General features: G+C 32.4%; 2 protein-coding genes across 5 annotated transcripts in view; one reads left to right on the plus strand and one right to left on the minus strand.

The window, feature by feature from the left end:
- LOC118199061 (formylglycine-generating enzyme) overlaps window positions 1–11,111 on the plus strand; it is a 123,400-nt gene extending 112,289 nt beyond the window's left edge. For both annotated transcript variants that reach the window (XM_085813528.1, XM_085813527.1), the window contains 2 exons: window positions 4,271–4,330; window positions 10,895–11,111. In XM_085813528.1, coding sequence (XP_085669654.1) covers window positions 4,271–4,330; window positions 10,895–11,008 — 174 coding nt within the window. In that variant the 3' untranslated portion in view covers window positions 11,009–11,111. The remainder of the gene's footprint in view (window positions 1–4,270; window positions 4,331–10,894) is intronic.
- Window positions 11,112–13,715: 2,604 nt separating this feature from the next.
- The window catches only part of LOC118192727 (uncharacterized), a 305,586-nt gene continuing 299,334 nt past the window's right edge, over window positions 13,716–19,967 (minus strand). For all 3 annotated transcript variants that reach the window (XM_085813519.1, XM_085813518.1, XM_085813520.1), the window contains one exon: window positions 13,716–14,912. In XM_085813519.1, coding sequence (XP_085669645.1) covers window positions 14,748–14,912 — 165 coding nt within the window. In that variant the 3' untranslated portion in view covers window positions 13,716–14,747. The remainder of the gene's footprint in view (window positions 14,913–19,967) is intronic.

A 19,967-nucleotide genomic window follows, 5' to 3' on the forward strand; every position in this document is an offset into this window, starting at 1 on the left:
CCTACTTCCTACCTCCATGCTATTGGGGTGTGTGTGTGTGGGGGGGGGGGGTAGCATGTTTTTCTTTAATGAAGGGTGTTAATTATATTTCTGTTTTGAATTTTTAATAGAATAGTCAAGCCATCTGACATTACTGTTTATTGGTGATTTTCAATGATAATGTACTGATTTGATTCTATAAAATAAATTTTATATCTTTCTTCAAAAAATCCCTGCAGTTGTGAATTCTACGAGCAAGAAATTGTAAGTACCATTAGCAAGAAGTTCCTGTAATAATTTTCTCAATCTTTACTCTGGTTTAGAATTGTAATCTTTCACTTTTTAGTACGAATTCAGCATTTCAAGCAAATCATTACTTAGAACTTAATGTAGTCTCATGTAGAATTTAATTCTTTTTAAAATGTTTATAATATCTTTTAATTCTTCATCAATCATCTCGCATATCTGTAGTACTGAGTCTTAATTATTTCAAACTCAAGTATAAGTGATGTACACTCTGCTAAAAAAAAGGGAGGGACAGCTCTATATCTTTCGTGCTACTGGGCCAATTGACGAAAATCAAATTGCGTTTTTCATGCCTTGAAAGCACAACTTAGGATATATATTAGATTTATATAAAGTGTCATTCTAACATAAGTATTTTGACACAAAATCGGAACTTTTTCTGAAATGACATACCAATTTTTTTTCCATATTTCGATTCTAGAACTCAAATTATGCATAAATATTAAATTTTGTAAAATTTGATGCGAAATTAATGGAGAAATTCAAAAATTTATCTTGGCGGGTTTTTTTTCAGTTTTCGCCGAGAATAATTTATTTGGCGAACTTCTTAATTTATAGCAACTTATTTTCCTTTTTTTTTTATTTTTATTTTTTATTTTATTTTTATTTTTATTTTTTATTTTTTTTCATTGTAGACGAGTGGGCAAAAAGTCATCGTTTATACTTTCAAATAATTTTAACAAAGGGCGTAAACCACATTTAATGAGACGATGCCAAATTTCAAAATGCTCCAGTATGTAAATTCATTTATATCTTAGAAAATTTTCAATAAAGAACTTTAATTTTTTGCAGGTTTGCCTAAAAATACATCTAATTTAAGACGATGTTAAAAGTTTTATAGGCTAAAATACAAAAGTTTTTTCAAAAAATTTATAAAAAATATTTAAAGATACAAATTTTAAAAATAAATCTTAAAAAATGTGCGAATTATGTTTGGATTAAGACTAAATTTCAAATTCTGGAAGAAGTAAGTTTAATAAAAAAAAGAAATATTAATACGTATATCAAATTCAATTAACATTGAGAAGCTAAAATTTTGAGAGCTAATTTTTTAAAAACTACTCATGCGATTTTTACAAAGCTTGGCAGTTTGGTATAATTTGAGTCGTAGAATCAAAATATGAAAAAAATTGACATGTTATTTCAGAAAAAGTCCAATTCTGTGTCAAAATATCTATATTAGAACAATGCTATATATAAATTTAATATAGTCAAAAGTCATTAATTCGGACACCCATAATCCGGAATGATCTATAATCCGGACCTCAAAGCTAAAAACTTTCGCGTTGACAAATGCGCCGCGTTGACACATGCGCACAGGCGTTTACGCGTGCGCATAAGACCTTTACGACTGCGTACATGCGTGTGCGCAAGCGCAGAACACCTTTTCGCGTGCGCGTTTTATGTATAACGGACGGTATAAGCTAAAATTATCTAATTATCTACTTCAGTTAATGTTGATGATTGCGTTGTTCCTTAATCTTCGAATTGGATTCGTCTTATTATTTTTTGCAGACTGTAAGAGCAATTTTATAAAAGTAAACTTGAACTTTCGATTATGTCAAATAGAATTTCCGATGCTGGAGCTCCCAAAGGATCTACAAAACGAAAGTATGTTTCGATGTCCATCAAACAAAAAGTGGAATTGCTGCAAAAAAAATGGATAAAGATATGAAGAAGGTGACAGAGAGGTTAGTGAAAACGAAAAAATTTCGATTGACAAGTTAGTCGGTATTCTCGGCACAGCAATTACGGGACTTGAACAGCGGAACTTTGTAACTGAACAAGAAATTATGTCTGTTTATAGAATTAAAGAGAAAGTATTATCACATAAAACGAAGCAACTTAAACAACTTACATTGAAAGAAATAAAGTAAACAAATAAATATTAAGCTTTTTTTTTTTTTTTTTTTTGTAAATTTTGATACCCTTTAGATCAAAATTGTTCTTTATTTCATAAATTACGGTTTCATATTTTTAATTTTAGAATTTCTGCATGCCATCTTACGAGATTTAAACTGATGATCTATAATCCGGAACCGCCGAAGTCCCGACGAGTCCGGATTAACGACTTTTGAATGTATATATCCTAAGTCACGCTTTCGAGAATTGAAAAACGCAGGTTGAATTTCGTCAATCAGCCCAGTAGCAGAACAGGAGATTTAGAACTGTGTCCCCTTTTTTTTTTTTTCCACAGTGTACATGTATAAATTTATTCCTTAGTGGATTCTTATAAAGTCACCATTTTTTTATATATTAAACCAAAAAGTTACAGAACTTATGTATAATTTCCAAAGTATTTTGCCCTCTGTCTTATATATATGTGTGTGTGTATTATATCATAATTTTGTGTACAAGAAACATTTTATGCAGTCTTTATTTTCCCAACCATTGATTGTAGGCATGTATTTCTACTTACAAAAATGCTTTGCATGATGCAAATATTCATATTTTGTCATTTTAAATTAAGAAACATAAGTTTCTATATGATCCCTTTAATTTAAATTTTCTATCCATTCTAAACAAGTAAAATACAAAATGTTTGACAAAATTGACTGAGATATTTTAAATTTTAGAACATGCTTTTCAATTCAACGTTCATCCACAAATTGAAGAGCAAAATATATAAATTTATATGTTAACTAAAAGTAAAATATCAACTTATAAAAATTATTAATGTTAATCAGTTAAGTGATGAGCACTGATATAAAGAGTGTAGTAGAGTTTTAGTCAATTCAGATTTTTTTTAAATGAGGTCTCTTTTACAGACTCATATAGAATTTATGTTCTTAAAAGTAGTATTGGTATAGCCAGCTCATTATTTGCGTAAATTAAAAATGAAAAATATTTTCAGCTAAATTTAATTTTTTTCCTACGTCTATTAGATTATGACTCTAAAATTTATTTCTTCATCAACTACATGTGAATATTATTGGCATATTTAACTAACCACCCCTCAATTAAAGCTATGAATTTGATTTAAAATCCACGAAAATCTCAAATTTTTTAAATATCTTGGTTATACTGAAATTGAACTTTTTGTATTTGTTTTTCTAGAATGGGTATAACCTCTTACTAGATGTAACTGCAAGGGAAGGAATATTGTATAAAATGCTAGATTATGTAATTTTTTTCAAAAAAACTTAATTAATTAAAAAAAGTGCCAAAACATGAATATCTACATCATTTAAAATATTTTTGTTCCTGGAAATACATTATGGCCACTAAATTGGGAAAATAGAGGCCAACTTAAGGACTTTTATAGACACAATATGTATGTCAAGTGATGAAATGACTTTAATGGCCCCCAAATTAATGTTGTTGAACCAATTTATGGTCATAATTTAGCTTGAATTCTTCGAGGCATTGTTTATAACTCAGTTGAGCATTGCAAGAAAGAAAAGTATGCAGATCATTATCCTGATGTTATCTGTCTCACTTATCAATTTCTCAGCGCCTGACTTAAAAAAAAGCAAACTCTGCAAACTTTTTTGTTGTTTCGAGTAGATAACAGTAACATATGGACAGACTTTCAGCTTCGGTAATTCATATATGTGCAATATGCTTATTAATGAGAGACCATCTGCATTAGTACATGATTCAGGTTGTTCACAATTTGATTTATTATCTGAACTTTTAGAAAACTGATCTTTTCTTTTAGCAGCTGCTAACTACTTAAAATTATAGGCACTGTTCTGAAATTTTGTCTTATACCGTATATTATATTATTAATATAAAACCACTTGTTTAAATTCAGGCATAATAAATACATCAGTAATCCATGCTAAATAGCTACTTTATGTAATATCATAATAATTTAGCCACTGAGTAAGTAAACATAAGTTTAAAAGAACATTTTCTGGAAACTGGAAATTTTCATCACATAAAATATAAAAACATGTAATTATGATGGAAAAAAAAAGAATTTTTATATATAATAGTATAGTTTTTTTTTTTTTTTTTTTTTTTTTTTTTTTTTTTGTAGACTGGTCCAGAGTCTGGAAATGATAAAGTGAAGAAAGGAGGATCATTTATGTGTCACAAAGTAAGTAAAATTCTTATAAAGAATACTAATTTTGATACGTTAAAACTTGTTTTGTTCCAGTTTATTTTACTGCAAATGTAATATAGTATTAAAAAAAATTAAAATCTTAAAACTTCAGGTTACAATCTAAAGCCTCAGAGAAAAGAGTTTAATCTAAAACATAATAAAAATTTTAAAATAATTCTGTGTAAGTTATATAGAATTAAGATTAGAAACTTCTTTCAATAATTACAACAAAGTTGTAAATATTCATAAAAATTAATAATTGATATATCACTAATTATGTAATTTATGTAAATTAGATACATTGTAGAGTCATTAGGTTTATTGGAAGCACAAAAGATGAAAAATATGCAACCGCCTTCACCGGGAATCGAACCACGGACCTCTGGAATACCGGCCCAGCATGCTACCGTTACACCACGAAGGCACGCTAGGGAAGTGAGAGAAATACCTTATATACTCCCCTTTTTAAAGGGCGACTAGGGTTTTAGGGGACCTAGTCACCAAGTCCTGGGTGTGGAGAATCATCATCCACAACCCTTTTAGTTCGGGTGCCACTTGTAGAATCATTAGGTTTATTGAAAGCAGAAAAGATGAAAAATATGCAACCGCCTTCGCCGGGAATCGAACCACGGACCTCTGGAATACCGGCCCAGCGTGCTACCGTTACACCACGAAGGCACGCTAGGGAAGTGGGAAAAATACCTTATAACATTATTAAAGATTTACACTGTTAAAAAGTATATTTAACCCTTAGCGCTCCGCATGTTTTTGTACCACTGCCTACCAGCAACTCCAGCACATTTTCACAGGATCCGATGTTTTTAAATGCAGCATCCAGAATATCTGCATAAATCTCTTTCTTGTAAAAATTTTACCAAAGAAAGGGATGTGACTATTCTTCTCAATTGACCGATAATCCTGCATATTCGCCAGGGGTATCGTACCCTTATTGATAATAACTCAATAAAAGCCCAAAACTCGTCCTCTTCCACCGCACGCCACATTTTCAAAATAAAATTACTAAATATTTCTTTATTCTTTAGAACATTTTCTGCGTAATTGTTGGTTTCTTTTATAACTTCATTTACCAGTTCGTTTGTGAAAAATAATTTGAAATATTGTGCTGGCTGTACAATATTTGTAGGAATTTCTGGTCCAATGACCTGTGGCGATACACTAAAATGTATTCTATCCGGAATATGTAATTTTTCCGTGACATCGGGCCGTTCATCTAAGTCTTCCGGCGACTCTTCGCTTTCACTTTCAATAACTACCATTCGTCGTCGCTTTGGTAGTAAAATTTCTGAACCACTACTTGAAGTGTCAGAATTATAATCAACATTGTCTTCCACAATATCTTCTAACAATGAAAAATCAAACACATCTTCACTATCACGCAACTCTATATTCCCATCACAATAATTATTTTTCTCCATGTTGCTAACCATAAAATGGGTCAAATAATATTTCAATCGTAACAGTAGCAAGACTGAGCACGTTTTAACTACGGATAGCAGTTGCCAATGCCGACGATTCCGTAACATCTTAAGCCTAATCATGCTAAAAACATTGGGCTTTGCAGCGGAGCCTACAGAGTTACGGAAGAAATGACGGACAGCTCCGTAGCGGAGGACTAAGGGTTAATACTTCTAATTCATTCAGTTTGTTAATCAATGATGGACTGATTAAATTTGCAAGATAAATAAAAGATATGTTTTGATAAATAGCAACATTCTGGGAATTGGTCATAGATGGGGGGGGAGCCAAACTGATTGTAGTGTCGCTTCAGTTCCGTTAAGTTTCTAATTAAATTTAGTTAAAGCGGAATGGCAACACCTTCTAGTCTCCGCGAAGAACGAAGTAAACAAACTTCGAGTTTTTGTCACGCAATGCTACGTGCATGTAAAATGTAAATAAATCTTATGAATAAGAATCTATAACATCGTAAGGAATAAAATATTGGTTCCATTGGAGTCAGAGAAGTGATATTTTTCTATATTTGCACACCAGACACTTCACTGGTGTATCCCGGCGTGATCGAATTCTACAATGGCTGACGAAGACGAAACCGAAATTAAAGCAACAACTGCATCTGTCGCCAAGGTAAGCGTTAAAGTTCCTCCTTTTTGGAAGCCAGATCCTAAAATATGGTTTATTCAACTAGAAGCACAATTTAGAAATGCAAAAATTAGTGCAGATCAAACAAAATATGATTATGTTATAAGTTCCATTGAACCCGATATTTTGTCACAGGTATCTGATATTTTGCTAAGTCCACCACAAGATAATAAATATGAGGCAATTAAAAATAGACTAATTTCATTATATGCTGATTCAGAGACTCAAAAAACCCAAAAATTACTGAGTTAGAACTGGGTGACAAAAAGCCATCTCAATTACTGTGTGAGATGCGCAATTTGGCGGGCGATAAAGTAACAGATACCTTCCTAAAAACATTGTGGCTACAACGTTTACCCGTTAATATGCGTAGCATTATATCTGTTAGTAGTGAAGATTTGTCAAAAGTGGCTACAATGGCCGATAAGATTTGGGAATTAAACCCTGTTACTCCCCAAATAGCTGCTGCATCATCCATAACGGTAAAAACGGAAGTGATTGAAAGTTTACAAAAACAGGTTAGTGAACTTAGCTTACAAGTTTCTGCTTTAAACAAGCAACGCCACAGTCGTCCCTATTGTCGTAACCGATCCAAGTCACGAGATAGGAGTTACAGTGGTAACAGATCTAGTGATATTTGTTACTATCATAAAAAATTCGGTGATAAGTCATTTAAGTGTAAACAACCCTGCAACTACTCATCAACATCACAGACAAATAGTCCGGAAAACCAGCTCCCCGTCTCTCATTGACGACGGAGGGACAAGGGGTGCAGCTGAGTCGTCTTTTCATCAGCGACAAAGAATCGGCTACCCAATTTTTAATAGATACTGGGGCAGAAATTTCTGTCATTCCTCCCTTGCCTGCAAATAAAAAAAAATCTCAAAATTAGAACTCTTTGCTGCAAATGGTACGAAAATTAAAACATATGGCCAAAAATTACTCAAGCTTGATCTTGGACTGAGACGATCATTCACATGGCCTTTTGTAATTGCGGACGTAAACAAACCGATAATAGGCATGGATTTTCTTGCAAATTTTAACCTTTTGGTAGATTCTAAAAATCGCAAGTTGATTGATGGTACTACATTCTTAACAACCAATGGAACTCCTTGTTTTCAAAATAACAATAATAATATTCCGATTTTAAATGCCGTAAATGATCCATATAAACGGATCATTAACGATTTTCCGAATTTGTTAAAACTGAATGTAGTTAATAATAAAGTTAAAAATCATAACATCGAACATTATATCGAAACCAGAGGTCCACCAGTTTTCGCTAAAGCCAGAAGACTGTCAGCTGAGAAACTTAAAGCGGCTAAAAAGGAGTTTGAATTTATGCTCCAAATGGGTTTATGCAGGCCATCCAAAAGTAACTGGTCGAGCCCACTACATCTCGCTATGAAGAAATCAGGTGATTGGAGACCTTGTGGAGACTATCGAGCGTTAAACAACGTCACGATTCCTGATAGATACCCTCTCCCATTTTTAACAGATTGCAGTTCCATTTTAGCTGGAAAAAGAGTTTTCTCATCCATAGACCTCATTAGAGCGTACCAACAAATTCCAGTTCGCGAAGAAGATATACCGAAAACGGCCATTCTCACTCCCTTTGGCTTATTCGAGTTCCCATTCATGACGTTCGGCCTACGAAATGCGGCCCAAACGTTCCAACGTTTCATGAACAGTGTGTTGAATGGACTAGAATTCGTGTTTTGCTATTTGGATGACTTTCTAATAGCCTCTCCAGGTGAAGAAACTCACCAAAAACATCTACGAGCAGTCCTTGAGAGACTAAACGAATATGGCCTGTGTATTAATGCGGCAAAGTGTAAATTTGGTCAAACAAAACTTACATTCCTGGGATACGAAGTGTCAGCTGAAGGACTTAAAACCTCTCTCAACGAAAGTTGATGCCATCAAAAATTTCCCAGAACCAAAGTCATTTACTAGTTTAAGACGATTTTTAGGTATGGTGAATTTTTATCACAGATTCATACCAAATTGTGCGAAACAGCAACAACCTTTAACAACATTGCTCAGTGGTATTAAAAAGAACTGCAGAAAAGAAATAACCTGGACGGCAGAAACACGAAACGCCTTCCAGATCTTAAAAGATGCACTTATTCATGCCACAAACTTAACTCACCCATCCGAAAAGGCTGAAATATCGCTAACAACTGATGCTTCCGATACTGCCATTGGAGCCGTTTTACATCAGATTGTGAATAATGCAAAACAACCCTTAAGTTTCTTTTCCTGAAATTTGACATCAGCACAACAAAAATATAGTGCCTACAACAGAGAACTCTTAGCCATCTATACAGCAGTAAAACATTTCAAATACATCTTAGAAGGACGAACTTTTGCAATATACACGGATCACAAACCACTAACATTTGCCTTCCAACAAAATTTGGAAAAAGCTTCGCCACGACAAGCTAGACAACTGTCATATATAGGCCAGTTCTCAACCGATATCCGATTCATACAAGGGCATGAAAATACTGTCGCTGACGCTCTCTCTCGCATAGACACCATTTCTGTACCATCTGCAATGACTTACAAACTATAGTAGACTGTCAAGAAGATGACGACTTGGAGACACTAAAAAACAACCCAAACTTAAAAATCCTACAGATCCCTATACCGGACAGCGACAAGAAAATTTACTGTGATACTTCTACAAATTATAATCGACCATACATCCCTGCACAGTTTCGGCAGAAAATATTTTCATCAATCCATAATTTATCTCATCCTGGAATAAGATCCACGATAAAATTGATAACACGACGTTTCATATGGCCCAATATGAATAATGACTGCCAACTATGGACTAGAGCATGTTTATCTTGCCAAAAATCTAAAGTTCACAGACATACACAGTCATCTTTGGGAGAATTCAACGTACCTCCACACAGATTCCAGCATTTAAACATAGATCTGGTGGGTCCGCTACCTCCTTGCAAAGGATTCAAATACCTTCTAACCATCATCGATCGTTATACACGATGGATCGAAGCGGTACCGTTAAAAGATCAATCAGCAGAATCTATTGCTAAAGCTTTGATTTATACCTGGTTTTCACGCTTTGGAATTCCGAATCGCATAACATCTGACCAAGGTCGGCAATTTGATAGCGAACTTTTTCAAGCTTTAGGAAAATATCTTGGTTTTCATACAAACACTACAACTGCGTACCATCCACAGGCAAATGGCCTGATCGAAAGACAACACCGAACTTTAAAAACAAGTCTCAAATGTCATCTACTCGAATCAAAATCATGGCTGGAAGCATTGCCTTTCGTTCTTTTAGGCATAAGATCTGCCATCAAGGAAGACCTAGGTTGCTCATCAGCAGAACTTGTATACGGAACCTCTTTAGCATTACCTCGTGAATTGTTTTCAACAGTACCTCATATGAAACAGTCTGAATTTTCTCAAAAACTTCAGAAAATAATAAGAGCTATGAAGCCAAGTTCTACCACCACCCATGGAAATAGAACAGTCTTTGTTTCTAAACATCTTTACAACTGTTCTCACGCATTCCTATACAACAACATTAATAATTCGTCGCTACAGCCTGTCTATCTTGGACCGTATCCTGTGAGAGCAAGAAAGGATAAGTACTTCGATATTGAAATCCAAGGAAAAGTTAAAAGAGTTTCAATAGACAGACTTAAATCCATGTTTCCTAATGCAAGATTCTGATATTCCTTTCCAAAACTCCCATTCCAAGAAAGCGGAACTTGGGGAAACACATGCACTCAAGAACACTAAAGAAAATTTAGAAACTCATCATAAAACCAAGACTACTAGAACCGGCAGACATGTGAAGTTCCCCAGTCACTTTAAAGACTATCTTCCATAATCGCTGTGACTAGGAAGGGGGTGTGTAGTGTCGCTTCAGTTCCGTTAAGTTTCTAATTAAATTTAGTTAAAGCGGAATGGCAACACCTTCTAGTCTCTGCGAACAAACTTCGAGTTTTTGTCACGCGATGCTACGTGCATGTAAAATGTAAATAAATCTTATGAATAAGAATCTATAACATCGTAAGGAATAAAATATTGGTTCCATTGGAGTCAGAGAAGTGTTATTTTTCTATATTTGCACACCAGACACTTCACTGATGTTATGATATTTTAGAATTTAATATTTTCCATTAGCAAACAGGAAGGGGCAGGAAATCTTCAGTTGTCCCCAAGCGCTGAAAACTCTAGCTAGGACTCTGACATTTCAGTGCATATTTTTTCTCATATTGTTGATGAATGTTCCTTTTCTATTGTTAATATTACTTTAAAATCACACATATCTTCTCATTCTAAATTTTTAGTAAATAATAATTTTTTTCTGTCATGTTCTCTGAGTGAGTGTTTTTTTTTTAATTAATAAAATTGTCTTTTTATTACAATTTTTGTTTTATCTCACCTTAGAGTTATTGCTACCGCTATAGATGTGCAGCCAGAAGTCAGAACACACCTGATACATCTGCAGGGAATGTTGGTTTTCGCTGTGCTTCATCCCAAAAGCTAGTGGGAAAAGTATAATAATTGTGTTTTCTAGAGGCACCATATAAAGGAATTGAAATGTGGCAAAGTGGATAGTAAAAAAAGACACTCTGTTAAAAATAAAATCCTCTTGCAAACTCTGTATACTTTTATAAATTTTACACTGCATTTTTTATCTTAATTTTCATAGCCGAGAACATAGTATTAATTAGAGTTATATTTTTCATTGATTACTTAGTTATTTCCATACCCAAGAATATAAATTATTAAATAATTTATATTCTTGGGTATGGAAATAATTTTTTAAAATTAATCATGAGTACTGGAATTTTATTTAAGATGTATTTTATCTGTATATATTTAAAATCTGCTTCTTTGTATGAGTTAAATTATTTAGTACTTAAATTCATTCATGTAAAATAGAAGAAAATACCTGAATTTTAAAAAACAAGATTATTTTATAATTTATTCTAATATTTGCTGTTATGACATGTTGATTTTATATTGAAATTTAGAACAAACAATACAGAGTTTTTTTATGTAGTGGTAAAACTATACAAATTTTGTAGAATATTGGATTATTTATTCAACATGCTATATTTATTGAGTGAATATTTTTATTACTTTTATAAAAAGATCTTAAAATTTTTACTGCTTAAAAATTATCATATAACAGAATAAGAAATGTACACCTCTAAATTAAAAAAAAATTATAAAAATTACAGTGTAGAAGTGACATGTAGCACATGATAAATCTTTTGTAGTAAATTTCTTGCTTAATTAACAAAATTTTTTTTGTTTGTTGTTATTTTTAACATTTAGGTGATAATCTAAGCATGCATTTAGTATATTACTGTCCTTACTTAATTTTTTACAATAACTGTAAAGATAATACAAAATATGTAAAGGTTGTATTTATTTATAATTTCTCATTTTAATCAAATTAATGCATTTTCAAATTCTGACTGAGGTAGGATATCTTAATCAGCAGTAAAATGAGCCTGACCTTGAGGTACATGCCTATTGTTGGTTACTAATTATTCCGTTTAAATTGCATAACTGTGTAAAAATGTTGAAATCTTATGTCTTAAATTAGGATAAATAAAAACTGTTATAAATTAGATGACAGAAAAATATTTAAAACTCAAACAGCCCTTTCTGCTGTAAAGTTGTAACAGTACTTTTCTGTTTTGCCAGCGCAGGCGATAAAGTCGAAAAAAATGGTACAACAGATGCCAAACGGATTATCCTGGCTGGTAACCTTTTTTACACTTCATTTTCAAAACAAGTCGCTGCCATTTTTTCTCCGATTGATTGTTTCTTTCAATACTGGCATACAATTACATAGAATTTTTACCAGATAGTTCAATTTTATGCCCTAAGGCTATTTGCGGTAATTAGGTCAATAACGATGCAATTTACACCACTCACCCGAAGGCAGAAATACAGAAAAAGCAACGTCAAGGGTTAAAATCATCAATTCTAATGAGAATGCACTAGCGAAGTAAAGCACTGCGGTCTTACATAATTTCTGAGTAAGCTATCCATAAGAATTGCAGTAATACTTGCATTCTAAATTAAGATTTAACTTGACATTAATGTAGATAATTACTGAGAGAATTAGATTTTTGAAGCATAGTTTACGCGAGATGAGATCACTTGGACTTGCGTGATATGAGTCGGTGAATCAGGATATTGTACCATGAAAGCATAGTAAATTCTTAAATTAATGTCTTTTTACAAATTTATTGTCTTTATTTATTGGCTTTTTACAAAATTTTAAATGATATTAAAATGCCTTCAAAATAAAAAAATTCTTAGAACTAACATTTTTTATGTGTATACTCTGTGCTGTCGCCAATAAAGTATGCTTGACGAGATCTGCGCCAGTGAAACAGAAGAGTACGGTTGTAGCATCAGAATCAAATTTAAAAGTTAAAGCTGTTTTCATGCTTTTTACTTTTGATTAGTTTTATATCCATAAATCACAATTTATGGCATCTTATGTATGTGCAATAAAAATGTCAATTTATTAATAATTTCTTTTAATATCAAACATTAAAAAATGAGTGCTTGATTATGTTGAATCTTCCTATGAGATGCAAAAATTTCATACAGAATTTTTTGAATTTTAATGGCATGTAATGCACAAAATAGTGAATACCTTGCATATAAAAAGTTTCACAAGAAAAATATCAGTATTTGGTTAATATGGATAATTTTTCATATTAATTTTGTGTGAATGTAGAGCAGTATTATTCTGTGCAGATTAATTGCATATGCAGTCCATCCAAGGCTGTGTATTCTACTCTAGATCTTAAGAAATGTATTCTATGAGTAAAGTATTTTATAATGTACAACCATAATGATTTGATTTTTTAAAGGACACTTGTTCTGATTGTACTATTTAATTATAAGTTATAATTGAAGTGTTGCACAGCACTGATATTATAATCTAGAATAATGACCATCTTTGGACTTCATAAATTTTGTCTTATGTATATTTATTACTACATGTTGAGGATTGACTATTTAAATATATGTATATTTAAATATATGTATTGACTATTTAAATATATACATATATTTGTTAACAAATATTAAAATATTTTTATAATTTGTTTCAAACATCTCATATTTATTACATAATAGCTGGTTGCATAAAATTAGTTTTTTAAATATTCATAACATCAATTACTAAAATTGAGAATTTGTTTAAAAGTATGCATTAATAAATATACAAGAGTCTTTCAAAATATACTTTTATTATGACTAGGGATGAACATGTCATAACAATTTTCCTTTAAAAATTTATTTACATGGACTTCTTCAGTACAAAATTTAAATTTTAACTTTGTCTTGAAAATACTTTGTTATTCTAGGTTGTACTTAAATCGTGACATACCTTATATGCAATCTGTTGAAAGTTATAACTATATGATTAATTTAAACATGAACACAAATCACTGTATTTAATGCTACAAAATAAAATTAAATTAGTGGTTTTGAAATTATTGGCAAATTCAATAATTTAATATTAAAAATTTGGGTAATCAATATAGAAGATTTTGTAGTAGAACCTATATTAGCATTTTTAACATTAAATAGGTAATTGATTTATTAGATGCACAGCCTAAAAATTATTGTAGACAAGTAATAATAGCAAAAATTTACATAATTCATAACAACTCCTTATTTTTTAACTACTAAATTATCACTATTTTTTATACTAAAATATACTTTCATATAACTTTTAAGCACTAAAGATTGTGCTCCAATTCTCTTTCTATGCACAAAGCTGTATTTTCTCTTCGTGAAATTTAATAATAGGAACTTTGTTTATTCACATCTTATATACACTTTAGATTTCAACAGGCATTCAAATAAAACACAGCTTTCACAAACATATATGACAGTATTTATAAAAAAATAAAATATATAACTAATATATAAGCAAAAGTATGAATTTAGACTGTTTTAGGCAAGGCGGCATATTAAAAAATAATTCAATGGTAACAGTGCAAAGGTGATGGATGTAAAAGAGGGGCGATGGTTTCTATAAAACACAGATTAAAATATTTTTTTCACCACCATAAAGCTTTCTGAATTTTAATCAGAATACATTTTTGTTCCCTAGTTGGATCCCATATGGAAATGGCATACTTTATACACATAAAACATAATTCTATGCAGTAAGACGGTTATAAAATTATGTCTTTGGTTCTTAAGATATGTAAAAATCTTTTAGTCACAATGGAAGACTGATTTTAAATAGGATTTATGGGCTTGGTCCAGGGGAAGCTGGTGGGCTCGGTTTAGGAAAGAGATTCTTTGATGAAAATGGTGATGCTCTCAAAAATAATCGACTTGCAAATTGCTTATTTACTCCCCTTCGCATTCTACATTGTAACTGGATATAACTTTTCTCCAATTCAATCATTTCCTAAAAAATAAAACATCAGTTTAAATATGAGAGTGCATTAATCTGTAAGGATTAGAAAAGAAAACAGTGAAAAAATTTTTTACAATTAAAATTACAGTTTCTATGCAAAAACAAGCAATTCGGCTAGCATGCAAGAAGGCAGATTTTTCTGTGCACATAACTAAAAGTTTCCTTTCTGTTCCCAGTTGGCAAAAAGACACTAAAGGTGACGAAAGACTTAATTCACTATTCTGCTAAGTTCCAAATGTAAACAAATATGGCAGCCATTGTAAAAAAATTAGGCTTAGCCGCACTTAAACAACTTTTGATTTGTTGATAATTCTACAACTATCACATGCAGATTAACTAAAGGCATAAAAACTGTAGATAAGAACAACATATTTCAATCATTTTTAAAGTAAAAAATGCACAATTTAACAACATATACGAATAAAAAAAACAGCTTACCGAGCTGAGTAACAAAGTGGTTATATATATATTTATAAACTTTTAACGTGCCAATTGCAACCAGAAAGCGAGGTGCACAATTACATGTTAAACCAGTCTTATATACATGATTTCAACATTTTAAGGCTACTCGTTTTTAAGTTATGCGATGTAGGTACAATGATGCCAAGAATAAAATCTCTTTCTAATCCATTTTAAATCAATTTTATAACATTTAAGGAAAATTAGTCCTTTATTCTGTTCTTATGTACAGATGTTGCGCAAAAACATCATTAATTTTCATCGAAATGCGGTACCCAGAATTTTTCATGATTACAATACCTCCTAGACTTCGTACAAGGAAGGAAAAAGAATGCAACTATTTATCTTTTATTAGCATTCTATCGGATTTTACACAGTATGCAAAAAGTTCTATAATCTTGTATTATGTTACATGTAATAAGCCCAGATTGACCAGCATTTCTACTGTATGATGGACTACAGTCAAAAGTCGTTAATCCGGACTCGTCGGGACTTCGGCGATCCCGGATTATAGATCATCACTAATTCAGAAGTCAAACAACAAAAATCAGCGTTATATTTACAAAATTTTCACAGGACTAGTTTAGATGGTTTCACCGAATCACCATCCTCAGCTGCAAAACCGCAAATGAACAAGATAGGAAATAATGATTAGATAAGAAAGAAGGCCTGGACAAGAATAAGCAAGTGGCGCCATCTACTGGTAAAACCAGAACTAAAACATAATTTCTTCTAAACATAATTTTCTAAATTTGGATTGGAATTAGGATCCTTGCCAGTGAAGATTTTTATGAATTAGAACAGAAAAATTTTTATGAATGTGAAATGCCTCTAGAAAATCCAGTTCTTCAATGGAAGATGTTTTTTGAATAATTTTGGCAGCAGAAAAATTGAAAGTGTGATTTTCGGACCAACAAAGTTGAGCAACAGAAGACTTCTGTGTTTCCTTTTTTCTAACATATGCCTCATGTTCCCTGACGCGAAATTTTCAGGCTCTCTTAGTTTGGCCAATGTAAATTAAACCACACTGGCAAGGAATCCTATAAATACCCCAGGAATTCATATCCGGAATGGGGTCCTTGAGTATGGAACTCGGAATTTTATTGATGGGAGAATAAACAACCCAAAAGTTAAATTTCTGCAAAATATGTGCAACTTTATAGCTAATTGATGGAAAGAAGGGAATGACAACAGAAATTTTATAATCTCCTAAAACAAGAGTGTGCCTTTTAGTGTGTTGAGATGAGAATTTTTTAACTGCTCGATTAATAATGTTGGGTGAAAAGCCCCTGTTAATAGCTATTGCTTTTAAATTATTTAGTTCTTCATCAAGGGATAGTTTGGAGGAGCAAACTTGAAGAGCATGGAAAACATAGGAATAAAATGAAGCTAACTTTTGTTTAGTCGGATGGCATGATTTAAAGTGTGGTGGAACGCAAACTGATGAAGGTTTACGGTGAACCGTAGTACTGAAGTTGGATGTATTACATGTGACCAGAATGTCGAGAAACAAAAGAGAATTACAAGTCTCAAGTTCAAAAGTGAACTGAATACCAGGATCAATAGAATTCATTATTGAAAGACATTATTTAAATCATCTTTATTACCTTCAAACAGGGTAAAAGTAACGTCTACGTAGTGGAACCATGCCGGGAAGTTTAATGTTTCAAACAATTTTGATTCATAATAATGCATGTAGATATCAGCCAGGATGGGACTGAGGGGGCTTCCCATGGCTAATCCCTCAGTTTGCTTGTAATATTTATTCTGGAAAACAAAATGTGTTTGTTTCAAATAGAGTTGAGTGAGAGAAATTAGCTCATCAATTTCGATGCAAGAGAAATGAAATTCGCGAAGTCTGGTTTCTAGACATCTTAATGCACCCTCCACTAGGACATCTTCCATTGGTAGAACTGGATTTTCTAGAGGCATTTCATGTTCATAAAAATCTTTCTGGTCTAGTTAACGATCCTAATTCCAATCCAAATTTGTCTTCGGCCTTTAAAGAAATTATGTTTTAGTTCTGATTTTACCAATAGATGGCGCGACTTGCTTATTCTTGTCCAGGCTTTCTTATCTTATCTAATAATTATTTCCTATCTTGTTCATTTGCGGTTTTGCAGCTGAGGATGGTGGTTTGGTAAAACCATCGAAACTAGTCCTGTGAAAATTTTGTAAATATAACGCTGATTTTTGTTGTTTGACTTCTGAATTAGTATTTATTCGGCGTGTTATTGTGTCTTAATTATAGAAGCCCCAAACAGGCTTATTTTTGCTTTCTTTTTTGCACATGGTGTTGCCGCCATTTTGTGATTGCATGGGTTTCAGTAAGTACATTTTTGCAATTTTCAAGTTCTGTTTATGTTTTGTATATTTGTATATTGTGCTTTGCTTGTCTGATTTCATGCATTTTGCTTACAAACGTTTTGTTTTCTATTCATTTCAGTGAGGGATTTTTCTGCTATTTTGTGTGTGCTTTATTATCGCTTAGTTAATTTAGTTTGATTTTCTGTATTGTTTGTCATGCCTTCATCCGTTAATCGTTTCACTAAATTACGCCTGAAACGGCAAAAATTCCTGAATCATCTTGACTTTTTACTTAAATGTAAATGTAAAAAATTGATCCCCAATTTTATTCAAATTAAATCTAATCAAAAACCTTCGAGTCGCGTTTCAAGAATTCTGTTAAATTGCGAGCTTGCCTTACTTCGGTCCGTCATAAGGGATACACGTCAACAATTGTCCAAAATTGAACATGAACTCTATAAGCTTCATCTGGAACTCGCTAAATCATATCCAAAATTCACTGCCCTTGAACAAAAGTCTTGGTCTAGAACGGAAAATGTAGTTAACCATCATAAAAACACCCTTGCAGTTAAATGTGAAAAACTTCTTTTACAATCTGCCAATTCAAGTAGTTCAAAAAATCTTCCCATTGTAAACATCAAGCCAATAGTATTTATTTCTAATGCTAGTCTTTCAGAAGAACAAGAGAGAATTCTAAAATATAATTTTAACTTCTCACAAACCTGTAAACCCTCGATTCCAAAGATTTTGGCTCCTATCGAAAAAGCTTTCAACGTCAGTAAAGTGTCATATTCACAGAAAGAAATGATTAGACATCTTATCGCTCATAATGTGAAATTCAATAATAAACCTTTGAAACCAAATCTAACTGCCAGAGAAAGAGCTACAATGCGCAAAATTCATTCTAACCCGGATATTATCATTTCAAAGGCCGACAAAGGTGGCTAGATAGTCGTCATGGATAAGAACACTTACATCGATGGTGTCACTAAACTCTAAAACGAAGGACCATATAATCCGATCCCTAAAGATCCTTCACCTTCGGACTTGTCAAAAATAAAAACTGCGATCAAATCTTCGCAAATCATTTCAAGCAACTTGAAACATTCGCTTATCCCATCTGTTGCGAATTGTGCCAGATTATGCTCTTCCCAAAATTCATAAAAGTGGTATTCCTTTCCGCCTTATTGTATCAAATTTAGGTACTGCTTCGTACCCATTAGCTAAATATTTAGTTTCTAGATTTTCAACTCTATTAGACAATAACATTTACACCATAAAAAATTCAATAGAGTTTGTAAAAAAGGTTAAAAATTTTTCTCCTAGTAATTTACTGATGGTTTCTTTTGATGTAAAATCATTACTCACCAATGTCCCAGTGGAGGGTGCATTAAGATGTCTAGAAACCAGACTTCGCGAATTTCATTTCTCCTGCATCGAAATTGATGAGCTAATTTCTCTCACTCAACTCTGTTTGAAACAAACACATTTTGTTTCCAAAATAAATATTACAAGCAAACTGAGGGATTAGCCATGGGAAGCCCCTCAGTCCCATCCTGGCTCATATCTACATGCATTATTATGAATCAAAATTGTTTGAAACTTTAAAACTTCCCGGCATGGTTCTGCTACGTAGACGATACTTTTACCCTGTTTGAAGGTAATAAAGATGATTTAAATAAAGTTCTTTCAACAATGAATTCTTTTGATCCTGCTATTCAGTTCACTTTTGAACTTGAGAGTTGCAATTCTCTTCCGTTTCTCGACATTCTGGTCACACGTAACACATCCAACTTCAGTACTACGGTTTACCGTAAACCTTCATCGGTTTGCCTTCCACCACACTTTAAATCATGTCATCTGACTAAACAAAAGTTAGCTTCATTTTATTCCTATGTTTTCCGTGCTCTTCAAGTTTGCTCCTCCAAACTAGCCCTTGAGAAAGAACTAAATTATTTAAAAGCAATAGCTATTGACAGGGGCTTTTCACCCAACATTATTAATCAAGCAGTTAAAACATTCTCATCTCAACATACTAAAAGGCACACTCTTGTTTTAGGAGATTATAAAAATTCTGTTGTCATTCCCTTCTTTCCATCAATTAGCTATAAAAGTGCACATATTTTGCAGAAATTTAACTTTTGGGTTGTTTATTCTCCCATCAATAAAATTCCGAGTTCCATACTCAAGAACCCCATTCCGGATATGAATTCCTGGGGAATTTATAGGATTCCTTGCCCGGTGGTTTAATTTACATTGGCCAAACTAAGACAGCCTTAA

The sequence above is a fragment of the Stegodyphus dumicola genome, chromosome 3 (assembly GCF_044657685.1).
Source record: "Stegodyphus dumicola isolate Sdum_Otavi_A_Nest chromosome 3, ASM4465768v1".
NCBI classification, from domain to species: Eukaryota; Metazoa; Arthropoda; class Arachnida; order Araneae; family Eresidae; genus Stegodyphus; species Stegodyphus dumicola.